Source organism: Lathamus discolor, chromosome 3, assembly GCF_037157495.1.
Source record: "Lathamus discolor isolate bLatDis1 chromosome 3, bLatDis1.hap1, whole genome shotgun sequence".
NCBI lineage: Eukaryota > Metazoa > Chordata > Aves > Psittaciformes > Psittacidae > Lathamus > Lathamus discolor.
In genome coordinates this window covers 73393193-73417649 of record NC_088886.1, presented here as the reverse complement: position 1 = coordinate 73417649, position 24457 = coordinate 73393193, and the positions used below count along the sequence as shown (strand labels likewise).

At 48.4% G+C, this 24457-nt stretch overlaps 1 protein-coding gene across 1 annotated transcript in view; it reads right to left on the bottom strand.

Moving 5' to 3' along the window:
- SLX9 (SLX9 ribosome biogenesis factor) overlaps positions 1–24457 on the bottom strand; it is a 47768-nt gene that overhangs the window by 6782 nt on the left and 16529 nt on the right. The window contains exons 3-4 of the mRNA XM_065669781.1: positions 4641–4709; positions 809–962 (exon numbers count right to left, since the gene is read on the bottom strand). Coding sequence (XP_065525853.1) covers positions 809–962; positions 4641–4709 — 223 coding nt within the window. The remainder of the gene's footprint in view (positions 1–808; positions 963–4640; positions 4710–24457) is intronic.

Below are 24457 nucleotides of genomic sequence, written 5' to 3'. Positions count from 1 at the left end.
GCCTAAAGGGGCTACAGGAAACCTGGAGAGGGGCTTTGGACAAAGGCCTGTAGGGACAGGACAAGGGGAATGGCTTTAACCTGCCAGAACAGGGCAGACCGAGATGAGCCCTTAGGCAGAAGCTCTTCCCTGTGAGGGTGCTGAGGCGCTGGCACAGGGTGCCCAGAGAAGCTGTGGCTGCCCCATCCCTGGCAGTGTTCAAGGCCAGGTTGGACACAGGGGCTTGGAGCACCCTGCTCTAGTGGAAGGTGTCCCTGCCCATGGCAGGGGCTGGAAATGGATGAGCTTTAAGGCCCCGTCCAACATGAACCATTCCATGACTAAAAAAGAGAAAATGTAAGGGCAGCCAGAACCCATCCTGCAGCTGGTTGGGATGGTTGACATGTGGGTGTTAAGAGATCAGAAATAGCCATGCTCTTTCAGTAGAATAAAGGGAACAGAAACACCATCTTTCTATTCTTGTCCACGATCACACTGCAAGCCAACAGAGTGAACAAGGAGTCTGGCCAGAGTGTTAACCTCTGCTCAAAGGGCTTGAACTGCCACAGAAGCAAGCCTGGCACTTCTGCCAAGCCTTCCCTGAGCAATACAACTCCCCTTTTAGCTGTAGATTCAGAAGACACATTCAAGCTTTTTCCTGGCAGCAAGTGAAGCATGGAAAGGGGTGAAATGGTGTTTATAACGAGGCCCTGTTCTCCTGACCATTGGCACTGAGCTTGCACTGGCTGCAAGCAACCAGCTGATCTGAAGGACACTCCATCCTGCAGGAAGAAGGGAAATACACAGCCCATCCCTAAATGGCACATACCTCTTGGGTGGCTTCCTGCCCCTGCCACCAGTGGTCAGGTCAGAGAGCTCGGGCAGGGCTTCCATCAGTGGCTGCATGTCTCCCACCACGGGTGTTGCTTTCCGCTTCGCTTCGGCTTTTTGCTTCTGCTTGGCTAACTTCACACTCTCTATTTCTGAATCAGAAACAGGACATTACTGGAGGAAGGGGAAGCGTTTGCAAGAGATAACCCTTGAGCTAAGGAATTCATAGGCTGCTTCACCGTTGACAGAAAAACAAGCCAGAATTCATTTAAACCAGGGAAAGACTGAAGAATAATGCAGCTGGGTAGTTCCCTCCCTTGTTGTGCTTGCCTCTAACTATATATCCCTATTGACATGTGCATGGGAAGTGAAATTCCCAGCCGGATTTTGTCTGAACTGTTTCCATCCCTTGCACTGTTCATTGCACACAGTAACATGGCGCAGGAGTTGTGCAGTGGACAAAACCACACTGACACCTTGCCTGGAATTAGGAGAAAGAAACAAGAGGGGAAGGGACAAACCAAACAGCTCCACATGCAGCACTGAACAGTCACAGCCGCATCTCTGCTTTGCTGCTGGGATCAACAGGCAGAAAAGATGGACCTCATTGCAGTTGTTTACTTGGTTTGGAGCAAGTCAAGGTCTCACTTTCATGACTCAAGGTGGAGCTCAAGCAGGCAGATGCCGGATAAACTGGGTCCTTAGAAAAGCACTGCACCAAGTGCAGACACAGAGGCCGCTGGCTTTTCTTGCAGACCATGTTCACCAGTCTCCCTGCAACAGCTCTGAGCAAGTCGGTGGGCACATAAGGCTCTACACGTTACAGCAATCTCTCTTCTCAGCCATGGGAGGTAAGCACCTAAACCCATAAGCTTCTGCCTCAGACCTTGAGACTCCCTGCTGCACCAGGGCAGGTTTAGATGGAGCTGAGGAACAATTCCTTCCCCAGAGGGTGCTCAGGCATTGGAACAGGCTGCCCAGGGCAGGGCTGCAGTCACCGTCCCTGCCAGTGCTCACACACCGTGGAGACGAGGCCTCAGTGCCATGGGTCAGTGGTGGCCTTGGCAGTGCTGGGGAATGGTTGGACTGGATGGGCTTAAAGGGCTTTTCCAGCCTGGTTGATTCTATGGTGGAGCACAGTGCCACTGGCCATGGGGCCAAGCTGGTGACACAGGGAAGCCAACAGCCTCCAACACAGCATGGCTACAGCAGCAGGACCAATCGGCACAGGTATTTCTGGTGGGAACATGAAAGCAGCCAGTTCCACTTACAGACCGCAGGAAAGATGTCTCCTGCGATTCTGGGTCTAATCCTGCTGCTCACGTTTAAGAAGGCAGAACTTTAAACCCAACTAGTTCCTTTAATGCCTTTGTCTTGTTTGCTCCCCAGCTTGGCTGCATCGAAGAGCAACAGCTTTTCATGAAGTGCAATTTTGCTGTTCATGGCTGTTTGTGACAAATCTGGATCGTAAACGCTTCTCCTCACAGCAATCCCTGCCAAGAACCCAGCTTTCTGTTCTGCATCACTTCTTTTTTTGGTCTGGCTTTATGAAGCCGACTCCTTCCGTGCTTTCATAAACAGTATGTGCTCAAAATTTTCAGACACCTGATTCTGCGCAAACATCCCAAATTCTTTTCCTATGAAGTCTTGTTTGTCTGAGGAGCCATGAGATATATGTATTTTTAAATGCGCATACTTCTAATGGCTGAAGCATTACAAATCTTTTTCCCCCTCTCGTGTCTCTCCTGAGATTATTTATTGGAATGGGAGAAATCTCCAAGTTTTGCGTTTGCACTACTGGGCTGAACTTTAGTTCCCAGGGTCTTGGCATCCAGTGTCCCAAAAGCAGCTCTGGGACAAGAAGAAACAACAAACTCTTCGGAAGATCTAGGGAAACAGGGATGTTTTCCTAAATGTCCAACTTCTCCAGTCTAAGCTGGGCCCTCTGTTGGGGTGGCAAAGGCCACGAAGAGTTGGCAGAGTTATCTGCATCCGACAAAAATCAATGCTTTTCAGTTGACTCCAGCTCTTTAAGGTCACAGTGTTAGAATGCCAAGTTTCATTGAAATATCTCCATTTCTGGAAATACGCGTTCATTTCACTCCATCAGCTAATAATATCAGTTTCTTTAATGATGTTTACCTAGGCTCTTTCCAGCTATTCCATTTTCCTCAATAACAAGATGCACACCTGGTACTAACCCTTCCTGACTTTACTTGCACAAATCCCCGGGTATTTGCTACCCTTAACAAAGCATTTGCCAGGGAATGCTAGGATTTGCCAACTAACTGTACACAGTTTGGAGCTGGAATTAAGGGAGCCAGCAATTTAAGTAGTTCTGTGTCTGTAAAGCACTTCTAACACCTAGTATCTTCTAAGACAGAGATAATTTGGTCTGAAGTTTTTCCATCTTGGAGTTCTCCTCAAAGCCAAGCCTCTGCATTTCCTTTGTATTCCCTCAGCTTAGTGATTTTAGAGCCAAGAGAGGAGGAAAGAGGCCACAGCAAGGACAAAATAACATACGTTATCGCGAGAAAGACTGATGCTACAAAGGCACATGTGGAGGAGGGCAGGTACCCTGCTCCTGGGTTTTTCCTATGGGAGCAGCGCTGTCACCTCACTGCAGGAGCATGCCCTCTGTTTCTTGCAGATGACACGAGTCCCATGTACCCTTTTTACTTTAGATTCCTTCATAAAATGCTGCTGAGGACATGGCTTCCCCATGGCACCTGGTACCAGCCCTGCTATAAGGGAAGGGAAAGCTCAGCTATGCTCCAGCAGCCCTCTCCTCTTAGGAGCATCACAATTGCTGGTGGCAGGTCAGACATTAGGACTAGCACAGCCACCTATGCTTTGTGCCCAACAGGGACACCAAGGGTTGCAGATGACAAAGGCACTTGTTATTGGTTGGTGACAGGGAAGAGGAAGAGGCTTCCTTCACACTCATGGCATTAAATTATCCCCTTCTTATTTAAGAGGATATATAACTTCACTGCAACTGGTGAAATCACAGGTTGATGGACTTGAGCTCAGACCTCAGGAGCAGAGAGCATATGGTGTGGCAGAAAGCCATGTCTCAGTCCCAAACAGAGTCTGTCAGCAAATCTGTTGACCAAGAAGGTGTTGAGGGAAAAAACCTGTCCCAAGAACAGCTCCAGGTGGCAAGAGGAATCCCTCTGCTACAATGGGTAGCACAGCATCGTCTTTTACTGTGCTGAGATACTTGAAGCACAAATACAGACACTTCCCACAGGAAACACAAACATTTCTGCTGTGGGCTGGTTTTGTTTAGCTCATATTTCACAGCCAGACTGACTGGTAAGTGGGTTCACTGACCTGGGGCACATGGGAAAGAGCAGTAACACAGCCAGCAGTGTCCAGAGACTTCCCTTACAGAAGGGTTGGAGGGCCCATTGCAGGCTTTCACCACAGAAGCTTGGATTAGCTGGTGGGGCTCAGCTCCAGGCTCTAATACCATCTCCATAGCTCCTTGGGGATGGGGAGCTCCACTACATAGCTACTCATATCTGCACCAGAACTTTAAAAGATAGAGAAACATGCTAAACCTACACACGCACAGTGTCCTATCTGGGTAAATAAAGGCTTTATGTAGTCACTTCAATTACACATGGAGGAAGATCAGGGGCAATGACTCAATCTCAGTGGCTAAACAACAGCTGGGAGGGTTTTACCCCATGTGCTATGGGGCAGATGTGAAGGGTCCTGAGAAGCACTGCCCCACACTGCCACCCAAACCCCACACAGAGAGAGATCCAACAGCCCCACACTGTGATGCCTGCAGTAGTGCTGTGTTCCAAAGGAGTACTTACTCTGTAGCCATCTTTCCTTCCTCAGCTTCATTTTCTCTTTTTTGGAAAGAACTGTTTTTTCTTCTAAACCTAGAAGAGAAGAGAGACATGAGACATGGCGTCTGCACACTGATTCAGTGCTGGGCTCTTCCCAAAGGCACCATTCAACCCTTGATACTTTTGAACTTGCTGGCAGGTTGGGCAGGCTGCAGGCAGGCTGGGAGCTACACCTCAACTTCCATCTGAACAATCAAACGCATCTTGCTGTCAGTTAAGATATGAGGAATGGGCAAGTAGATCAGATCAAGCGGCTGTTTGAGATAAGCTTTTTAAGACACCCCTGCCTAGTGTCCTGCATGACCCTGGTCTGGGAGCTGGTGTTTCTTCTGAAGTTATAAGAAGACCTACAAGTCCCATAACTGAGAGCAAGAAGCAAGTTTTAATCTGAAAACACTCAGGCTGATAAAGCTAAAGAGGAGGAAACCAAGGACTGCAGACATGCAGAAAGTTGGGGCTGTTCAGCCTGAAGAAGAGAAGGCTGCGTGGAGACCTCGTAGCAGCCTTCCAGTACCTGAAGGGGGCCTATAGGGATGCTGGGGAGGGACTCTTTGTCAGGGACTGTAGTGACAGGACAAGGGGTAACGGCTTAAAACTTAAACAGGGGAAGTTTAGATTGGATATAAGGAGGAAATTCTTTCCTGTTAGGGTGGTGAGGCACTGGAATGGGTTGCCCAGGGAGGTTGTGAGTGCGCCATCCCTGGCAGTGTTCAAGGCCAGGTTGGACAGAGCCTTGGGTGGCACGGTTTAGTGGGAGGTGTGTCCCTCACAGGGGGGTTGGAACTGTATGATCTTGAGGTCCTTTCCAACCCAAACTGTTCTATGATTCTATGTAGGAGGGGGAATGGTGACCTGACATGGCTATTGGCATCCCCCTGCCTAAGCAACAGCCTCAGTGCCTGCCTGGACAGCAACTGTCAGGCAGGGGAAGGACTGCAAAGGGCTTGAAACACCCAGATGTTGTGGTAGCCCTAAGGAACAGCCCATTACAAACAGCTTTTCAAGCAGGTTATAGTAGGCAGCCTACTATAACCAAACATAGTATTCGAACCCAGCTGTTGATGGCTGAGATCCAGCACCAAGTAACGTCACAAACAGATTTACCAGAGTTCCGCTGCAGACGCTATAAAATTTTATCTTATCTCTGGTGTTTAAACCAAAATTGACTTTAGTGAACTTCTCTCCTGAAATGTGCTGGGAATACTGCTACAGGAATGCCAGCGGAGGAACAAGCTCCCCAAAGACCACTCCTCTTCCCTTACTCTTAAGCCTGGAAAAGAAATACTCATTCTCTCCCCAGAAGAACAAGGAGAAAGGGTTTCAATGCAACTCTGAAAACAACTTACTATGGACAACTCTGAAGCTGCGAATCTTTCGAGGTGATTTAAACAAAAGCAGTACCATAACTCAGTCATTTCAGTGGCTTAAGACCAGAACAAGCCTGCTGGGGCTGGAAGGACTTATCCATAGAGCCAATAACCACAACCATGTCCTGAATCATGCCAGGTTGGACAGGGCTTGGAGCACCTTGCTTTAGTGGAAGGTGTCCCTGCCTGTGGCAGAGGGTTGGAACTGGATGAGCTTTAAGGTCCCTTCCAACCCAAACCAGTCTGGGATTCTATGGATCTATGAGTTTCTAGAGGGCACAGAGAATGAAGCTGTAGCTTTCCCTGCTTCAAGTCCCAGAAAGATACGTTACTACAGTCAATACACCCAAGAAGTTGAAATAAAACCATCACTAACTTAGAAAGCTCAGGGATGTCTTGAAGGGTTTGCATGTGACTGATGCTGCTATTAATTTTTCCATCTCCTGCATAAAGCACCAGTGCACAGGAACCCGGCTACACCCAGACCAGCAGAACAGCCCCGCTCTTCCATACGACCAGGCAATAACAGAGACAAATATCTCATCCTGTTAAGGGCAAATTCCTCAATCTGTTTGCTGTGGCATCAAAGGAGATGCTAAAACAACTAACTGCATGTTCCAGTAACCAAACCCCAGGTCACAGAATCATAGAACCTTTGAAAGGTCTGGGTTGGAAGGGACCTCAAAGATAGAATCGCAGACTGGGTTGGGTTGGAAGGGACCTTAAAGCTCATCCTGTTCCAACCCCTGCCACGGGCAGGGACACCTTCCACTAGAGCAGGGTGCTCCAAGCCCCTGTGTCCAACCTGGCCTTGAACACTGCCAGGGATGGGGCAGCCACAGCTTCTCTGGGCACCCTGTGCCAGCGCCTCAGCACCCTCACAGGGAAGAATGTGATCACCCTGCATTGCTGTGGTTTCAGGGATAAAAATCAGATGAATCACCAGAGCCCAGAACACAAACCATGCCCAATGCTCTCTGAAGAGCTGCCCAAGCCTGCCCAGCTTTCAGCCAGGAGATGTGCCCCCTGATCTAAAAACACGCTTCTTACTCCCTTGGGCAAACAGCGCTCAGTGGGATTTGTTGGTGAAAATAACTAAATAAAGCAGCCAGCCAGCTGGCCAGTTCCAGTACCAACAGCAACTCACATTTCGGGGTTTTTTTTCCCCTTTTCTTTATTTTTCCTCCCAAACAGCAGCAGAATATTTAAGGCAACACAAAAGCTGTTTTCTTGGCAGGAGCCCAGCCTCGCTGCAGGCCAGCACTGGTGGCCAGTGGCCAGGTTGGCAGCAGCATATCACCAGAGGGATGTGGGGAGGCCACTTTCTGCCCTTCTGCGCTGCCTTCTCCCCAGACACCTCCACTTTATGTACCCCACCTACCTCTGCGGAGGTTGTTTTGCTGGTGGAAGGTGCCAAAGTTGTGTTTGGCAGCTTCCAGTGATGATGCCGAGTGCCAAAGCCACTGGAAACCCACTGGAGAGCAGCGAAGGCAGAGTTTAGCTGGTTAAATAGCAGCACGGGCTGTCCCCAAGGTAGTCTTTTATTTTCATTTAGCTTGCAAGCACCACTGAGATCAAAGCCAGGCCGCAGCTCCAGCTTAATTATTTTCCTATGAAATCACAAGGGTTTGGGTTCCCCCCCTCCAACCCATTCCACATGTAATTTAACAGCACGTGGCTTTGAAAGCTGGTGCAAGGAAGAAAGGTGAGCGAACCCCTTCTGCACCAGCGGAGGGCAATTCACATCCTGTAAACTTGATAATCACTCCTTTTGGCAAGGATGTGTTTTTTCTTCCCTCTGATCTGCACGGTACAAAACATCTCAAGTATAAACAGATGATAAAAGCCAATAGTTTTTTTGCCTCCTACACATCAAGTATTTGATACCACCCCCCAATTGTCAGGATCCTGCTTTCCTGGTGAACCAGCAGGTTTGGGTTTTGGACTACAGCAAAAGGTTGAGGGGTTTTATTCAGTAAAGGACACCTTAGACTGAAAAAAGAAATTCCTCATATCTATATATCTATATCTAATCTATATATATGACTGCCTTTCATAAAGGACTTCTTTGACCTCAGAATTCCTCATTTGATCCTTTTCTAGGCATTCAGAAAGAAGCCGGACTGCGTTAAAGCCGTAACACTTCAGGCTTTCCTAAGTCCCAAGATCCCACGATTTGAGTCCACAAGCGGGAGGGTGAAAACAGTCTTCCCATTCCAGGAAACCACACTGACGACTTAGCCATGAACAGAAGTATCAGCTATGAGCAGAAGTAGCAAAGAAACCTGTGCCTGTGCAATGCTACATGAACAGATGAGGGGGTCCTTCAGCCCTGGGCATCTGCTTCCCCCTGTGCAAGGCTGCAGTGAAGCATCAAGTCCCCACTTTGGTATGAGCTATTAAGAAATAGCACGTAGTATTAAGTATTATTCCCAGAACTCCGATGACACGTTAGGAAAGCTGTTGCTGCTCGAAACATAATATTTTGGCGAAACAGGGTACAGTATAAATTGAAGTTAAATAACAACAGCTGTGTTAATTTTAGCCTTGGTTGTATAACAGCAGCAAGAAGGAGCATATGCCTACAGCTGTGGGTTGAGTTCACTGAAGAAATTCAAAGAGGACGTCCAAAAGCAGAAGATTGGGTGTGTCTGGGGTTTTGGTTGGTTGTGTGAAATTACACAGCGTCACTTATGAATTGTCTGATACCTTTTCACACTGAAAGGGCCTGGGAAATGGGAACCACAGGCTCCTGGGGTGAGCACAACCATGGTGTGACCTGACAGATGCCAGTGCAGGACCACTGAAAATCATAGAATCATAGAAGTATGGAATAGCTCGGGTTGGAAGGGACCTTAAAGCTCATCCAGTTCCAACCCCTGCCGCGGGCAGGAACACCTTCCACTAGAGCAGGGTGCTCCAAGCCTGTGTCCAACCTGGCCTTGAACACTGCCAGGGATGGGGCAGCCACAGCTTCCCTGGGCACCCTCTGCCAATTCTTTTACCTCTGGGAAGAAGGTTGAGGGACAACACAGGCCAGGCAGAAGGTCCTGCAGATGCCCTGCAGCAGAGCCAGTGCTCTGCCCTGCTCCCAGCTCCCAGCCAACTGACTCCAGCTCCACTTCTCACTGATGCACAAGTGTCCAGGGAGTCCAAATCACTAGTGGGAGGTGGCAAGGACAGAAGCAGGGGGGGATCTCTGGCCTTTTTGCTCCCCCTTGCTCTTACAGGAGCCTCTGGAGACAGCTTTGTATGTGGTGAACAGAGCCCATGGTAGGGGGTGTTGAGGTTTCACCCAGTCCAAGCCCTGCCACCTTGAGCAGGCTCATGAGCCAGTGTTGGAAGAGAAGATGACAACCCCTGCTGGGACAGAGCATGTTTCACCATGGATACAGCATTTGCTCTCTATGTTCCAAAACAAGCTATATTATTTTTGTTCACGCTTAATTGTTACACCAATACGTAGGCTTTCCTCCTGCCCCCTCTGAGGAAGGCATCCTATTTAAAGTGGGATCTGCATTCTTAACCCTCCCAGATCCCCATGTTATTTGAAGCAGAGTCTACTCCCAAGCCCAGCTTCCCATTGGAGACCCAGAGGAGTAGTGTGACTCATGTCCTCACACCAAGGTCATGCCTCTGTCAGGCCTGGTAAACACCCCCAGGCTCTGACCAGCTACAGCAAGGGCACAAAACCTCCCTCTGCAGAAGAGCCAAGACTCATCTCCAGTTAGCTGCATCAGCACACAAGTGACATGCCACGTGGAGCGGGAGCAGTTCCCCTCAGGAGGTGATGGGGAAGTCACAGTCTGCACAGCAACCTGTGAAAGGCAATTCCAGAGACAAAGTCTGTTCTCCCAAGCAAAGTGTGGAGTGCCTCAGGCACATTCAGTCCCTGTCAAGAGGTAAAGGTACCTTCTCTTCCTCTGCCTCAGGCATTTTTCACTCTTCAGAAGTCTCTGGTGTTCCCATGTGCCCTGTGCAGCATGGAGGTAGACAGGCACACAAAGGATGCTCGTGTGTCGCTGTCCTTAAAGCCACTTTTGCAGCTGGAAGTTATTTCCATAGCCAAGGCAGAAAGAGGTGACATGTCTCAGGGAACCTGGATTTCTGACCCAAGCGTGCCACAAGGATTGTGAAATGCCTTGTCTGAGGCAGGTGCTTGGTATTGCCACTTCATGGCACAGAGAGATCCCAGAAACCACCATGAGCCTCCTGATGGAGAATCTGTGGCTGTCACAAGGAACTCATCTTATCTGCTAGGCCACAGGCTCTTCCCTGGGAAACACCATCTCTTGCTGCTAGAAGAAGGTCAGCTTGTTTCAGGAGTTATCCTCCCCATAAAACACATGCAGGGTACAAACACTGTGGGGTCAGAGGGAGAAATACCCCACTATGGTTTCTGTACATGCAGCCTTCTTAGGGGAGAAACATTAACTGGTGACAGCAGGACAACCACGTCCTGTTTCATTTTGTTTCTGCATTTCCATTAGTGCTTTTCGTGTATTACCTCCGTCCTGCTGCTAACACACTGGAGGAGAGCAAATTAGGTCAGACCCATCCCCAGTCCAGGACATCAAAATGCTTTTTTCACATACATTTTGCTGGTTTTAGAAAGTTTAGTATAAAAAGTGACAAGAAATTGTGCATCTACTATTAGCACATCCTGCTGAGTCACTGGGTAGTGGTGAGACTGAAGAGGGAGAATGAAACACAGGATACCAGACAGACAGTACCACTGTCTGATATCAGACACTCCACGCTACTTTTCCCCTTCCTGTCCAGACAAGCATTAGGAGCCACAGGAGACAAAGGAGCTGTAGGAATGTTGGCTGGCACCTACAAGAGGACTTGCCTACAGCAGACAACGTGAACCAAGCACTGAACTCATCTTTCAGTAAACCTGGCTTTAAGCAAACCCAAGCGGACGAACCATTTGACATCCACTAGAGCTCTTGAAACTCTGCATGCACAAAGTACCCTTTCTGGTATAGTTTTACCTTTAAACTGATTTGTCCTCATTACATTGCAGATACGTAGTTCTGCCTACATAACGTAGAGGATACCACTCATCACCCTTTCTTCCTGCCACTTGCATATTTGGCTGTCCTTTCTCTGGGAGTCTGGGATGACTACAAGCAACAGCCAAACCAACCTCTGTGCTCAGCAGACTGGGCAGTACTCCCTTGCTGTTCTTCCACTGAAGAAAGTTGCTTACATCTTCCTCAAATGCTTCCCTGCTCAGAGAAAAACACCTGCTGGCAAAAGGTGCAACTGCTGAGGATGTTACTGCACCAGTGCAGGAGCTCCACATCACTTGCAAGAAAGAGCACCCCCAGTAGTGCATCCTCACCAGCCAGCCAGGTCAGCTTCTGCCTGAACTCAACACAGCTTTGCAAAAGATGCTGGATTACTTTTAACTTACTTCCCTTCGTATCTTCTCTGCACCCAGAAAAACAAAACAGTCCTCAGCACTCCCTGAGCTGTAATACTTCAAACCCCACCAAACAAAGGCAGAAAAGCTCACCCATAGACAGATGCCCTGGGAAACACATGCCGTGTCAGGGACTAGGTAAGACCAGGTATAAGAAACAAGGGTTTCCAGCTTTGAAGTTTGCTTTGAAGAAAAGCCATTTCAATTCCCCTTACCCTTTTTCATGTCCACAGGGAGTAACAAAAAGCAGGGTGATGTACATGCAACAAGTGTGTGTACATTTCTTCCAACAAAGCAGCAAGATGTCCTCCAAAAGTATCTTCAAGTCCCACAGCACAAGTTAAGATATCCTTATTTGTCAAGGAATGGCACATTTGAAAAGGTTGACTTCTTCTTTGCTTCCTCTGGCATGTACTTGCTTTCTGTGCAGCCCCATAAACAGTTTAAGTACCTGTCACCACAGTGAATTGTATGCCCAGCAGCAGCTCTCAGTAAGTGCTGCTGCTGCAACTGGTCACCCAGGCCAAACAGAAGAGAAGCAGGATGGAGGTAATGCAGGAAAGGCACTAATGGAAACCTGGGAGCAAAGTAAAGGGAGCAGGGCAAAGCACATCTGAGACCATCAGAACAGCTCAGTTCATGAGATTTCTTTCTGTTTCACCACAAGCCATTCTTGTCCTTCCTGCACACACTTCTCTGATCACAGCAAATTACACAGGGAACAGCCACAGAAGATAAGGATTCGCTATATCTGCATGTGAGGCAGAGTGAATTGCAAAGCCTTCTTGCAATCAAGCTGATCCAAGGAGATGTAGGTCTGCAGCATAGCCTTGTTTTTTCCACACTCAATCAAGAAACCCAACCATCTCTAACCTCCTGCCTTGCTACTCCTAGCACAGAAACCCATCAGCCAGTTTCTGAGGGTGATTTCACGGCCTGAGGCACCTGAGAGAGCAGAACCAACCAGGCTTGCTTGGCTTTCATCATCCACGCAGAAGCAGCACAAGACAGTGGAGCTCAGGCCAAATGCTGCTTGAGGCAGCACCAGGGGAGCCTGGACCCGCACTGCATTTCCCTCCTTCAACCTAAGGGACACAAGTCTAATCTGCTTAAGATATTCCTTAAGGAACATGAACAAGTGCATCTCTGCCAGTGCTCAGGCTGGAAAGCTGGTGAGTTGTACACTGCAATTAAATATTACTACACAGGTAAAGTGGCTTCCTCTGTTGCCATGGAAGCCCAGCAAGCTGCTGTTCCTCCTCCTCCTTTCAGCCAGCACTCACACAGTTTCTGGGAAGTAGCACAGAAGCTTGGGGTATGAAGAACTTTACAGCAGCCCATGCATTTGTAGCCCAGGTCAGTCAGAGAGTGAGCCAGGATTGAAAGCAGCCTCATTATTATGCTCTTCTCATAGAATCACAGAATGATGGAATGCTTTGGGTTGGAAGGGACCTTAAAGCTCACCCAGTCCCAACCCCCTGCCACGGGCAGGGACACCTTCCACTGGAGCAGGGTGCTCCAAGCCCCTGTGTCCAACCTGGCCTTGAACACTGCCAGGGATGGGGCAGCCACAGCTTCTCTGGGCACCCTGTGCCAGCGCCTCAGCACCCTCACAGGGAAGAGCTTCTGCCTAAGAGCTCATCTCAGTCTCCCCTGTTCTGGCAGGTTAAAGCCATTCCCCTTGGCCTGTCCCCACCCACGTTTGTAAAAACACAGCAGGGGGTTGGAACTGGATGAGCTTCCAACCCAATCCAGTCTGGGATTCTATGATGATTCCTCTGTGAGCCCACCCTCAGTTTCCGTGCAGCAGGGAAAGCACACAGATCTGTGGCTCCCTTGTCAGAAAATACCTGCCCTTGCCAAACCAGAATCTGAAGTCACCTTGGCAACCAGGTTCCTTCAGCACACATCTATAAGGCAATAATGACTCATGGGTTTGCCATCACAACCCAAAACCACAAAGCACTGGGGGCATGCGGAGGTGTCGTTCTGAGCTGTCTACAACCTGCAGCAAGTACTGTACAAAGCCACAGCCACAACAAAGGGGGACCACCACAGCAGACCCCAGGGAGTCTGCAGCACAACAACACAGCCTGGACAGTCAGCAAAGCCCCTTCCACAGAGGATGAAAATATGTATTTTAGCAACAGATCCATACACAAGAGATGTTTGTGTGGATATTGCAGTTTCAATGGGGAGCAGTGGGAAGAATCAAATATAAAACCCCATAAAAAGCTTGAACAGCAACAAATATCTAGAATGAGATTTATTCTGACCCCAGAAGTAATTCATATTTATCAAGGGGCAGATTCTCTCCTCAGGGCTTACTAAGGGAGACAGACTAGTGAAACATCCCTATGCTTTTTGACAGTGCCTTGCAGGTTTCTATTTTAGAGATTTCCCTCCAAATATCCTTTCCATTCCTGCTCTTAAGATTGCCTTTGCCTACACTGTCCTTGGACAAGTTCAATACCTTCTGCAGTGTGACACAGTGAAAGCTCTAGAACTGCAAGCGGTACATTATTTGATTTTACCTGGCGCTTGTCATTTATGCAAAATGCCAGGAAAAATTAATCTACCTTAATGTCCTTCTCTTTGAGCTGTATATTAGCTACCAGGCAATTAAATGGGCATTCTCTAGGGAAGTTTTCCATTTTCTGCCACTGGTTCCTGTAATTTGCACTTGTTTTGGTACCTGGCATTTCTCTTACATGTATATTCTTACCTATCACTCCACACATGCTCTTTGAGCTCCTCAGAAGAGCCTGCTCTGCTCACTTGTTATTACATTCTCAATGCAACGATTTAGTGGTGATCCTGCAAACCAGTCGCCAACTCCTTCCGTAGGCTTAACAGGCAGATTTCTTCCCACCTGGATTTCTTCACTTCAGTCCCTAGTTTCTGAAGAGCTCCTTTAACGGGACTGCAGACAAAAGACTTGTTCTATCCAAAATACTGATCTTACCATTGAACATTTGTACAGAGCTGAAGCCACCCCACACAGTTCTGTAGCTCCTGCAACTGGTGCATGGGAGATTTGGACATAACTGACATTTATCCATATTCATGCTCACTACACCTGTGTTTTAACCACAGGTATTTCTCCTCAAAACACACAGCAGAGAACTGTGCTGCTCTGTATTTTCTGCTGCATTTCCCTCAGTGCCAACACCATGGCCTGATGGGGTGCTAGAGGGGGAGAAAGGGCAGACAAGACAAGAGAGGGAAAAACTAAAGTATTTAAAGATGCTCAGAGGAACTGCAAAGGCACAGAATGCGAGACGTCTGAGGCAGACAGCTATGTCACTGTCAGGGGCCGCTGCAGCACTGGCAGCAGCCCAGCCGTGCACCGAAGGTTGTCTAGAACATCCTAGAACAAGTTGTGGAGCTGCTGCTGGAGACCCATCTTCCCCTCAGCATCTCCAGGTACTGTATTTCATGGATTCAGTAGTTTGCTGGTAGAAACACTGAGTTTTCCTCAGTTCCTTGTGTCCTGGTTTTGGCTGGGGTAGAGTTAATTTCCTCCCTAGTAGCTGGTACAGTGCTGTGTGTTTTGGATTTAGTCTAAGAATAATGTTGATAACACACTTGTCTGTCTTGGGTCTTATTTCTCTTTCTTTTTGTTGTCTCTCTTTTCAGTACTACTACTATTATTATTATATTACTTCATATCAATTATTAAACTGTTCTTACCTCAACCCATAGGTTTTACCTTTCTTTCCAATTGTCCCCTCCATCCCACTGAAGGAGGAAGGGAGGAGTGTGGAACTTAATTGCTGGCTGGGATTACACCATGACACCTTGCTCCGGGTTTAACATCTAAAGCCATTTTCCCTCCAACAGCTGGGAAAAGCAGGACATGGGAGTGATGCAGTCACACAATATAATCTGAAATTATTTCTTTCAGCTGAAATGGGTCAGGATGGGCAATGGGACCACATCCCAGTATGACTTGGTGAAACACGTGCCTGCAGGAGCCTCCACCTCAACTGCCTGACAAGGCAGGGATGCAGTCAGTAGGAAGAACTGTGGCCAGATCTTTCCTTGGATGAAGATAAAGGAAAAGAGGCAGGAAGAATCCCAAGGCTCAGCACTTCTAGTACTACTGACAGACACTTGTTCTGTCTGAGAAAGGGAGATGCTGGCATTTTTCAGGCAGCCCCCAGAAGGCGGGATGTTAACTGGAAGTACTGCAGCCTGGCTTCCAACAGATGAGAGGATTTACCAGGAACCACTGAGGTGGTGTAAGGCTTCTTCTGGAAATTTATGACCAGCAGACAATAAGTAGCAGAAACAGGCAATAAACAACAGGAACAGCAAACCAGCAATGCCCAGACTACCACTAGCCAAGGGACTTCCAACTATAAAAAGGCAAAACCAAAGGCAAACACAGCTTTTCCATCCCAAGGTCTCTCTGTGCCCTTCCTCTCAACGCACACATGATGCTACTTACACTAGGAGGTAACAGCCATCACTGGAATTACTGTTACATGTAATTAATATATTAACTAAGTTGACTGCCGAGTGCACTGTGATCAATACTTAATTATAATTTCAGGCAATACAACAACATCAGGGTCAAAACAAAGCCATCCCCAGAACAGCAGTAACTAGGACGTGTACAGGAGTTTCAGCAGCAGCACACGCCGCATGGAGAGAACAGAACACATCACAGATGTCTTCACAGTGAAGGAGAAAGAACTGAGCCGTGAAGGTCAAGAGATGAATGTCAAAACTGCTGAAATGATAGTTTCAAATGATGAGGGTGAAGCTGTTGCACAGAGAGGGGGGAAGCAGGAACAGCTAGGGAAGAGGCAGAGACAAGGCTGTTAAGGGAAGCTGCACATCTTCAAGTCACCATTAAGAGCAGAGTGAGGTTTGTCTTCCAACAGACAAGGGCAGGGCTGCCAGGCCACTGGTGTCACAGCAAACCCAAAGCACACAGGAAGCCCCCCAGGGTAGGCAGGGAGAGAGGTGTTTTCAGGAAGGCAGGAGGATCATTTCTGTTCATAGCCCACTCACATGAAGAGGCTGCTCCCTCAACATTCTCTTCTCCATGGGGGACACGAGGAACAGATTGGGCAAACTCTCATCAGTGGAGAAGGAATGAGGATTCAGAGGCACAGCAGAAGGCAGAGAAGAGCTGGGAGATGAGAGTATTCCCCCTCACCATTACCTCTTCAGTCTCTAGTTTGCTAAAGAGGTATCAAGTACTTCACCCCATTATCTTCCCTGTGAGGGTGCTGAGGCGCTGGCACAGGGTGCCCAGAGAAGCTGTGGCTGCCCCATCCCTGGCAGTGTTCAAAGCCAGGTTGGACACAGGGGCTTGGAGCACCCTGCTCTAGTGGAAGGTGTCCCTGCCTGTGGCAGGGGTTGGAACTGGATGAGCTTTAAGGTCCCTTCCAACCCAAACAAGTCTTGGATTCTATGGCCTTCCCTTTCAGAAACAACCCTGCTCATCAAATCAGTGCTTTGCAGAAAAATCCAAGCCTATTACTCTTTAAACAGCAAATACAAAAGTAATGTCCAAGCCTGACCACTGCATCCCACCATTCCCTGTGACAGCCACTATTTCAATGGCAACAAGGACTTGAAATTGCATGAACTAGAAGGCTGCCCAAAATGTCTTCCTGAAGCCCTGTGTGCTTCACAGGCATTCAGAAATACAAGGACACAAAGGAAACACATGTGTGAAACTGGGATAAATCTTAGGAAAGCGCCTGAAGACCCACACAAGTGTTGCTCCAGGCTAACAGCTTCCCTGCCTCTCCCTAGCAGATTTCCTGTATCAGCGTCTGAAGTATGCATTGTCTTCCAGTTGGAGAGCCCTTGAGCCCCTGTCAACATTATCCTGAGTAAAGGGATTTGCTGGATGGCCTTGATTGAATGCATTCCTTTGACTCTCCATGGCAAGCAGCTATTTTGGGATGCCTTTACAACAAGGCTGCTTCCCAGGAAGCAGCCTAGAGGATGCTCAGTCAGTAGGAAAGACCACCTTGCCACATGGCCCATCAAGTTCAGAGCACAGTAGCAGAGGGGTGACAAAGAAGCTGAAATGTCCCTCCCTCTGCCTTCCCCCTCAGAAGACTTCCCTGCTTCAGCATCTACAATCAAGCTGGGATTCCACCAAAACACATGCTCCAGAAAAACATGTCAGGCAACAGCCAAAAAGCCTGAAGTGCAGTCAGCCACACCTAAGGTTATGCAGTCCTCAGCCTCTGCTACACTATGCACAAGGAGCCTTGACATAGCTTAATAAACTCTCCTTCAGTAAATCTGCCTTCTTGGCAAACCAGCAGCCTCTTACACTACAAGCCTGCACAGGCAACAGTTCCAGCACACCACTCCAAGGTCTCCCTGTGCCAACACCCCACCTACCGTTAAAGGGACTGCTCCCATCCATCAGCAAACACCCATCAGCACAGCGAGAGCAGCTGCTTCTGCACAAAGGCTTTGTATTCACATTCTCAGAATAACTCCCTTCTAATGCAGATGGAAGAGAGATAACTTAAGTCTCCAGCAAGTCTATGAAGAAGAGTGCATCTACATTCATGTACATTAAACATCCAAGGCCAGGTTGGACACAGGGGCTTGGAGCACCCTGCTCTAGTGGAAGGTGTCCCTGCCCGTGCCAGGGGGTTGGAACTGGATGAGCTTTAAGGCCCCTTCCAAGCCAAACCATTCCTTGATTCTATGATAAGAGGAGACTGCCTGTGCAGACATATTCCTCAAGCTCTACTGTGATGCTGGTAGGATGCTTGGGTGTGGTTTGATGAGCAGGGAAGAGGTCTGGAAGGTGCTGACTTGCTCCAGGGAATGCTGAATGCAATATTGAATTGCTTGTCTCTAATGGAACTAGAGGGAAAAAAACCTAAATCAATTGTAATCGACTTGTCAGCTAATGACACAGACAGGGCTGCTTCTTCTGGAAAGATCGACATGCAAAGTAAGTGGAGCAGTATCCATACCAGCAGCATTATCTACATATCACATCTGGAAACTTGGCACAGAGACAACAGCAGGCAGATGCCAGCACAGAGCAGCTCAGGGTTTGGGCAAGCCAGACGTCATGTTAAGCTTAGCTTACCTAAGAGCTTGTTGTTGCAAGAGCAGCATCTTTCCACCATGCCTGCCCCACAGCCTCCTGCCCCAGCTCTGGTGCACAGCTCCAGGAGGAAAACTTCACTCACTGCCATCCAGGTTAGTTTTCCACTAGCTCAGTGAGCCCAACCAAATCAGGAGCACACAGGGTCAGGAGGACAGGGAGGAGGAAGCAGGCTTCCTCCTCTTCAGCAGTAGCAAGGTGTTGGAGACAGTCACACTGATCTGCAGACTTCAGCCCTAAAGTGCCCATCATCTATTTTAAACAGAAGTTAACATTTATCAGTAGCAACAGCATTTATCAGTAGCAACAGATCTCTAGGCCAAGTGTTGTCTTTATTCCAGCCTGACATGAAAGAGCACACAAGCACTCCAAGTCCCCCAGATGGGCTCAAAAGCAAGGGCAGAGGGAATGCCTGCGGAACCTTTTGGGGCTGGAAGAACAGAGGTGCTCCAAGGATTTGGCACTATTGGTAGCTACAGCCTCATAGTTCTTCATCTCACTAGTTTGTGGTTTGTAATAGTTATTAGGCACTGGAAGCTTTAAGTGCTCATCTAAGCATTTTGAGGAAAGTACTGCTATATTCCCCAGGTTTTTCCCTGAGGAATTGCCCACCTTGGCTACCCTTTCATTCTGACAAGGTACACCAACTATATACCAAGCTACTTGGGAAAGTGGGGAAGACCTTGTCACAGTAAGAGGTTCAGAAGTCACAACACCAACCAAACCCTGAGAAACAAGAGAAACCTGAAAATCATTGCTTCATGCCTCTGGCATAAAGACCTAACGGGGGAATTCCAGCAGCTGGAAACCAAGTACAGAGCTTGATGAGTGGAGATTTTGGTTTGTTTTCAAGTTTCCTTCACAGAGCCCAGACCAGAAAACCCTCAATGATCTACAGAATTCACACTAAGAAAAGGGATGAAGGGCTGCAATCTGGGAATACTACTGCCTTGTGCCTCAGTTTCTCTAAGATGAGCTGCTGCGACATGAGTACATCTGTTGTAAGGCAGAGCGCAGTTCTCCCCTCTGCTCTCTGCATGCTGCCAGAAGCCCAGGCCCTGGAACCACAGAAATGTGTCCTCCTCACCATCAGACAAGGGGGGGAAGAAACAAACCTCACCATCAAACACAGCAGCACCAATTCCCACCCTGATAGCAGCCTGCGAGTGCACAGCAGAAGTGGCTTCATAAACAGCTTTGGGGTCAACATCAAAGTGGCAGGTTTTGATCTGCTTCAACACCAGCTCATCAATAGCCTGAAATAGCTTTCTTCCTCCTCAGTTTCACCTTCTCCTTTAATGTTTCCAGCTACAGATTTATCAGCTGGGTGCAGCCTCTTCTTTTCCTATTCACTGTAGGGGTACTGGGATGTCAACACTGCCCTCTCAGTACCCAGAAGGTACTGGTACCCAGAAGATGCTGGTAGGAGATCAGGCCACCCAGATGGCAGCAATGGGCTCCTTCCTTCTGGTATGTCAGTACACTGGCACTCTAACAGGACAAACCATCCAATTCAGAACTGGCCCCAGGCACATACAGAGTGCAGGATACACGTAAAATCACTGGGACAGCATCAGCCACCCCACTGCCCAGTTTGGCCCAGAGTACATAGCCAGAGAGGAGCACAAGGCTACTAAATTAGACTTGAGCATGGTACAAATTTCCCTTGGGATGTGCACATGGGAATTTCACAAGGAATAAATAGATACAGCTTGAACTGTGGAATAAGCCAATAAACAGAATGGGAAGAGAAGCACAGGAGAGGCCTAAAAACTCTATAGTCTGCTTTAGGAGCAGCTGTGAGGGTTCAGGCAGAAGACCATATGATCCAAGAGGACCATTTAATATCCACCACTGTTAACCAGCCCAGGCAGCCTCAGAGCCTTCCAGTCTTTTCTGGGATGGGCTGAACCGCAGTGCTGCGTAACCTCACGTAACACTGGGAGTTCGTGATGAATTCAGCTAGGAAAGAGCAGCAGCACAGGCACAGTGACACTGAACGACATCCCCTGCCTCCAGCTTGGTGGTGGGGAGACGGAGCAAGGCCGTATGTGGGGAACCATCACCCTGACAGACTGAAGTCTGAAGTTTAACCAGACCTGACCTGCTGCACAGTCCTGGCACACACTGTAGAGTGGGAATCTCTCATCACAGCAGCTTGTACTAACCTCTCCTTGAAGCACTGAACACATTGCTGTGCTTCCCACCATCACAAGCCCAGGACAGCAAAGCTCCAGGCTCCAGGAAGAGAGGTTAACCAAGCACATCCCTTGCTGGCACAAAGACGCAGGAAGTTCTTACCCCAATGCCTGATCCTGGGTGAGACTGAACAGCAATGAGGAACTGCCCCACCTTGTTTTCTTTCAGGTGGTGCGTGATTAACTGGTGATGAGTTTTGCCTTTCAATGCTGCCCTCGTTAATCCAACCTGTCCCTGCTCTTTCCAACTGATAACTGCCTCTGCTTCCCACCGGGTCTCCAAACAGCTCCTTCCAGGCCAGCAGAGTCAGCATTTCTATTGTCTGCTATATGCTTGCCCTGTTTGCTTGTTTAACCGTAATTTCTTCTCTCCTCCCCAGTACCTGATGTTTCCAGTCCTGGCTGTAGGCCTTATTTTCCTGACAAAACCTGCACACCCTATCTGGAAACAAGAAGCATGGAGGAGATGCCTCAGATCTGGGCCTCTCACTGCAAGAGAGACATTGAGGTGCTGGAGCAGGTCCAGAGAAGGGCAATGGAGCTGGTGCAGGGCCTGGAGCACAAGTGTGATGGGGAACAGCTGAGGGACCTGGGGGGTTCAGTCTGGAGAAGAGAAGGCTCAGGGGGGACCTTATCGCTCCCTACAACTGCCTGACAGGAGGATGGAGCCAGGAGGGGCTGGGCTCTGCTCCCAAGGAACAAGACAAGAGGAAACGGCCTCAAGCTGCACCAGGGCAGGTTTAGATGGAGCTGAGGAACAATTCCTGCCCCAGAGGGTGCTCAGGCATTGGAACAGGCTGCCCAGGGCAGGGCTGAAGTCACTGTCCCTGCAAGTGCTCACACACCGTGGAGACGAGGCCTCAGTGCCATGGGTCAGTGGTGGCCTTGGCAGTGCTGGGGAATGGTTGGACTGGATGAGCTTAAAGGGCTTTTCCAGCCTGGTTGAGTCTGTGATTCTACCTTACAGAAAGGCTGTGTGTCACATATCTGTACCTAACGTGAGACAGCACTGCCAGCAATCTCCTGCCATATGCAGTGGATAAATTTCTTTCCCTCTTCTTTTTTTTGTCACCAGTTAATTCCATGGTAGATCCAAAGGCCAGGAGGAAGAGCAGGAGAGAAGAAAGTAAGTACAGACTAATGACTGTGAAACAGACTGGGAGGATTTAGCAGTTTTCAGTCAGTTACAAGAGCACTACAGACAGAAAGGACAAAACCCCCCAAAGCTCAGCTTGTACCCCTGCAGTATTTTACTCAGCTCCTCTCAATTCCAGCAGGTCTGCCACAGATTTGTGTTAAAGGCAACTATGCAGGGTCAGATTCTTAACATTTTCATTTCAGTTTTTAAATTGCACTACAAATAACTTTATGCTAAAACAGCCACAGGGCAGAACTGCTGCATGAATGTATTTGGGACTGGGATCAGGAGAGAAACAATAAGATTTGGCACTGTTTAGTGCCACTGGCATCCCCCTGGCTCCATCCCCAGCTGTAGGTGTCCACAGCTTCAGGAGACACAAAAGAACCACTGGAGCTGCTGGGTTGGGGGAAACATCAGGATCCTTTGCAGCACACAGGGTGACGAGTATTGCTGCTGTGACGTGTGTGGCTACATGCCTCTTTCAGGCATTACTGCAAAGCCTAACTAGCAGAACAGATGAATGCAGGAAAAGCCTCCAAAATCCCTCTTGCACGTTTCCAGAAAGCCTCCATTCTTTTGGTGGTTTTCACTGGAATACCTCCCCCTTTTTGCAAGGCTCCCAGAGATTGACAGGCATACAAGTAAATCAAGACTTGCAGCCCATGTGTTTCAGTAAGAAAAGTCCCCTCTGCAGCATGACAAACCCAGCTCACCAGTTATGCAATAGAGGTGATTAAAGCATCTGCATGAATTAGGAGACAGAACATCACCTGCAACTGCAAGCCAGGGTTGCAAACACAAGAGAAACCCCATGATCATAGAATCACAGAACCAACCAGGCTGGAAAAGAGCTTTAAGCTCATCAAGCCCAAACCATTCCCCAGCACTGCCAAGGCCACCACTAACCCATGGCACTGAGAGCTCATCTACATGGTTTATGAACACTTCCAGGGATGGTGACTCCAGCACTGCCTTGGGCAGCCTGTTCCAATGCCCCATCAAAGATGTGACATGCACGAGGGATTCAGCCAGCCTAACATAATGTTCTCTTGGAACAGCCTTGGACCACCCCCTCCTTGCCTTTTGCTCTCTCCGGTGAGCAAGCACTGCTCCTGCCAAGCATCAGCAGAAGCTACACACAAAACCCTCATAGAGCTTTAACAGAGGCACTTTGAGGACTCAAGCTTTGGTGTCCAGCTTCACCACCAGTAAATAGTATCACTGGGCTAAGAACATACTAAGCCTGACCAAAGCTTCCTGCAAGCCTCTACCACGTATCCCACGGGGTCAGCAATGAATGCCCAAGTATAGAGCTGGCGCACATATAGTATCCCTAGTGTATTTTTGTTTTGGGTATCTGACCAGCTGCTTTGAAGCCCACGTGGGTACCAGAAATTCAGAACACCTCAGTGCATGAAGCCCTAAAACTTAACTGCCTTTTCCTTAAAGGATATTTTCCCATCCTTAACCTAGCATCTCCTAGTTTGATTTCTTTCACTTATCTCACTAGAAGATAGGGACTGGGAACAGGTCTAGTATCTCCTCAGCTCTGTGGCAATCACGCTTTACTAAACTTCACCAGCATCACTTTTTCCAGACCATCACCTCTTCCAGGCAAGACAGCTCAGATCCATTTAATCACTGCTCACATTCCATGCCTTTACCATCAATGCTGAAAAACTCATCTACAGATAAACACAGATGCTCTGAAGGGACTGCATTTCACTACAGACACTGTTAGGAGCTCAGATATCCAGTCTGGAGAATGGCTTTTCCTTTGAGGTGAGGCACATGTGCTAAAGAAGGTCAGCGAACTCTGGCATCACCTCCTACATATTCGGAGCCAGAAGTACTCAGGCAATGCAGGAGCAGAGTTTCCAGAGACACTTCTTTGCTGCTCCAGCCTGAGCTTTCCTGAAGTAATTACTCTGGAACTTACTCAAAGCTCGTTAGGCAAAATTTCCACTAGGTTATTCTAACTGTTGATTAATTCCCCTTTCCTGGCAGATTTCCTTGGATTCTTTAGCATGCCTGCTCTCAGGATCCCTACGGTGCGGGTTTGTTTCCCCACTCCCAACACTCCGTGCATTGATAGGGAAATGAAAAAACTAATCACGTCAGAGCTCGCCTTTGGCTTTTAAGTCTCTGTGGCAGATTAATGTGGCGCCCTCCCCCTCCCCATGCCCTCCCATCTATTGCACAGCCCTACGTCAAGGAGTTAATCCCACCATCTGCAGCTCTTGCACTCCAGGAAACCCCAACACCTAACAGTTCAGAAGCACCAGCAAGTCCGCCCGCATCTAATAGCACTGAAGAGCCACGCGTTAAATGTAATCACATTCACTTCCTTTACCCAATAGCCCGCTCAGTCAACACATACAAGATCATTTAGATTTAGACATCGAAAAGAGCTCAACAACTCAGACTGGATAATGCCAGCAGACTTATTATTTACATAATCAAAGAATTACTAGCTCAACCCCAGTCAAAATCAGTCGGTTCCAACAACATTTGCATTCTAAGTGGCTTTATAAACTGC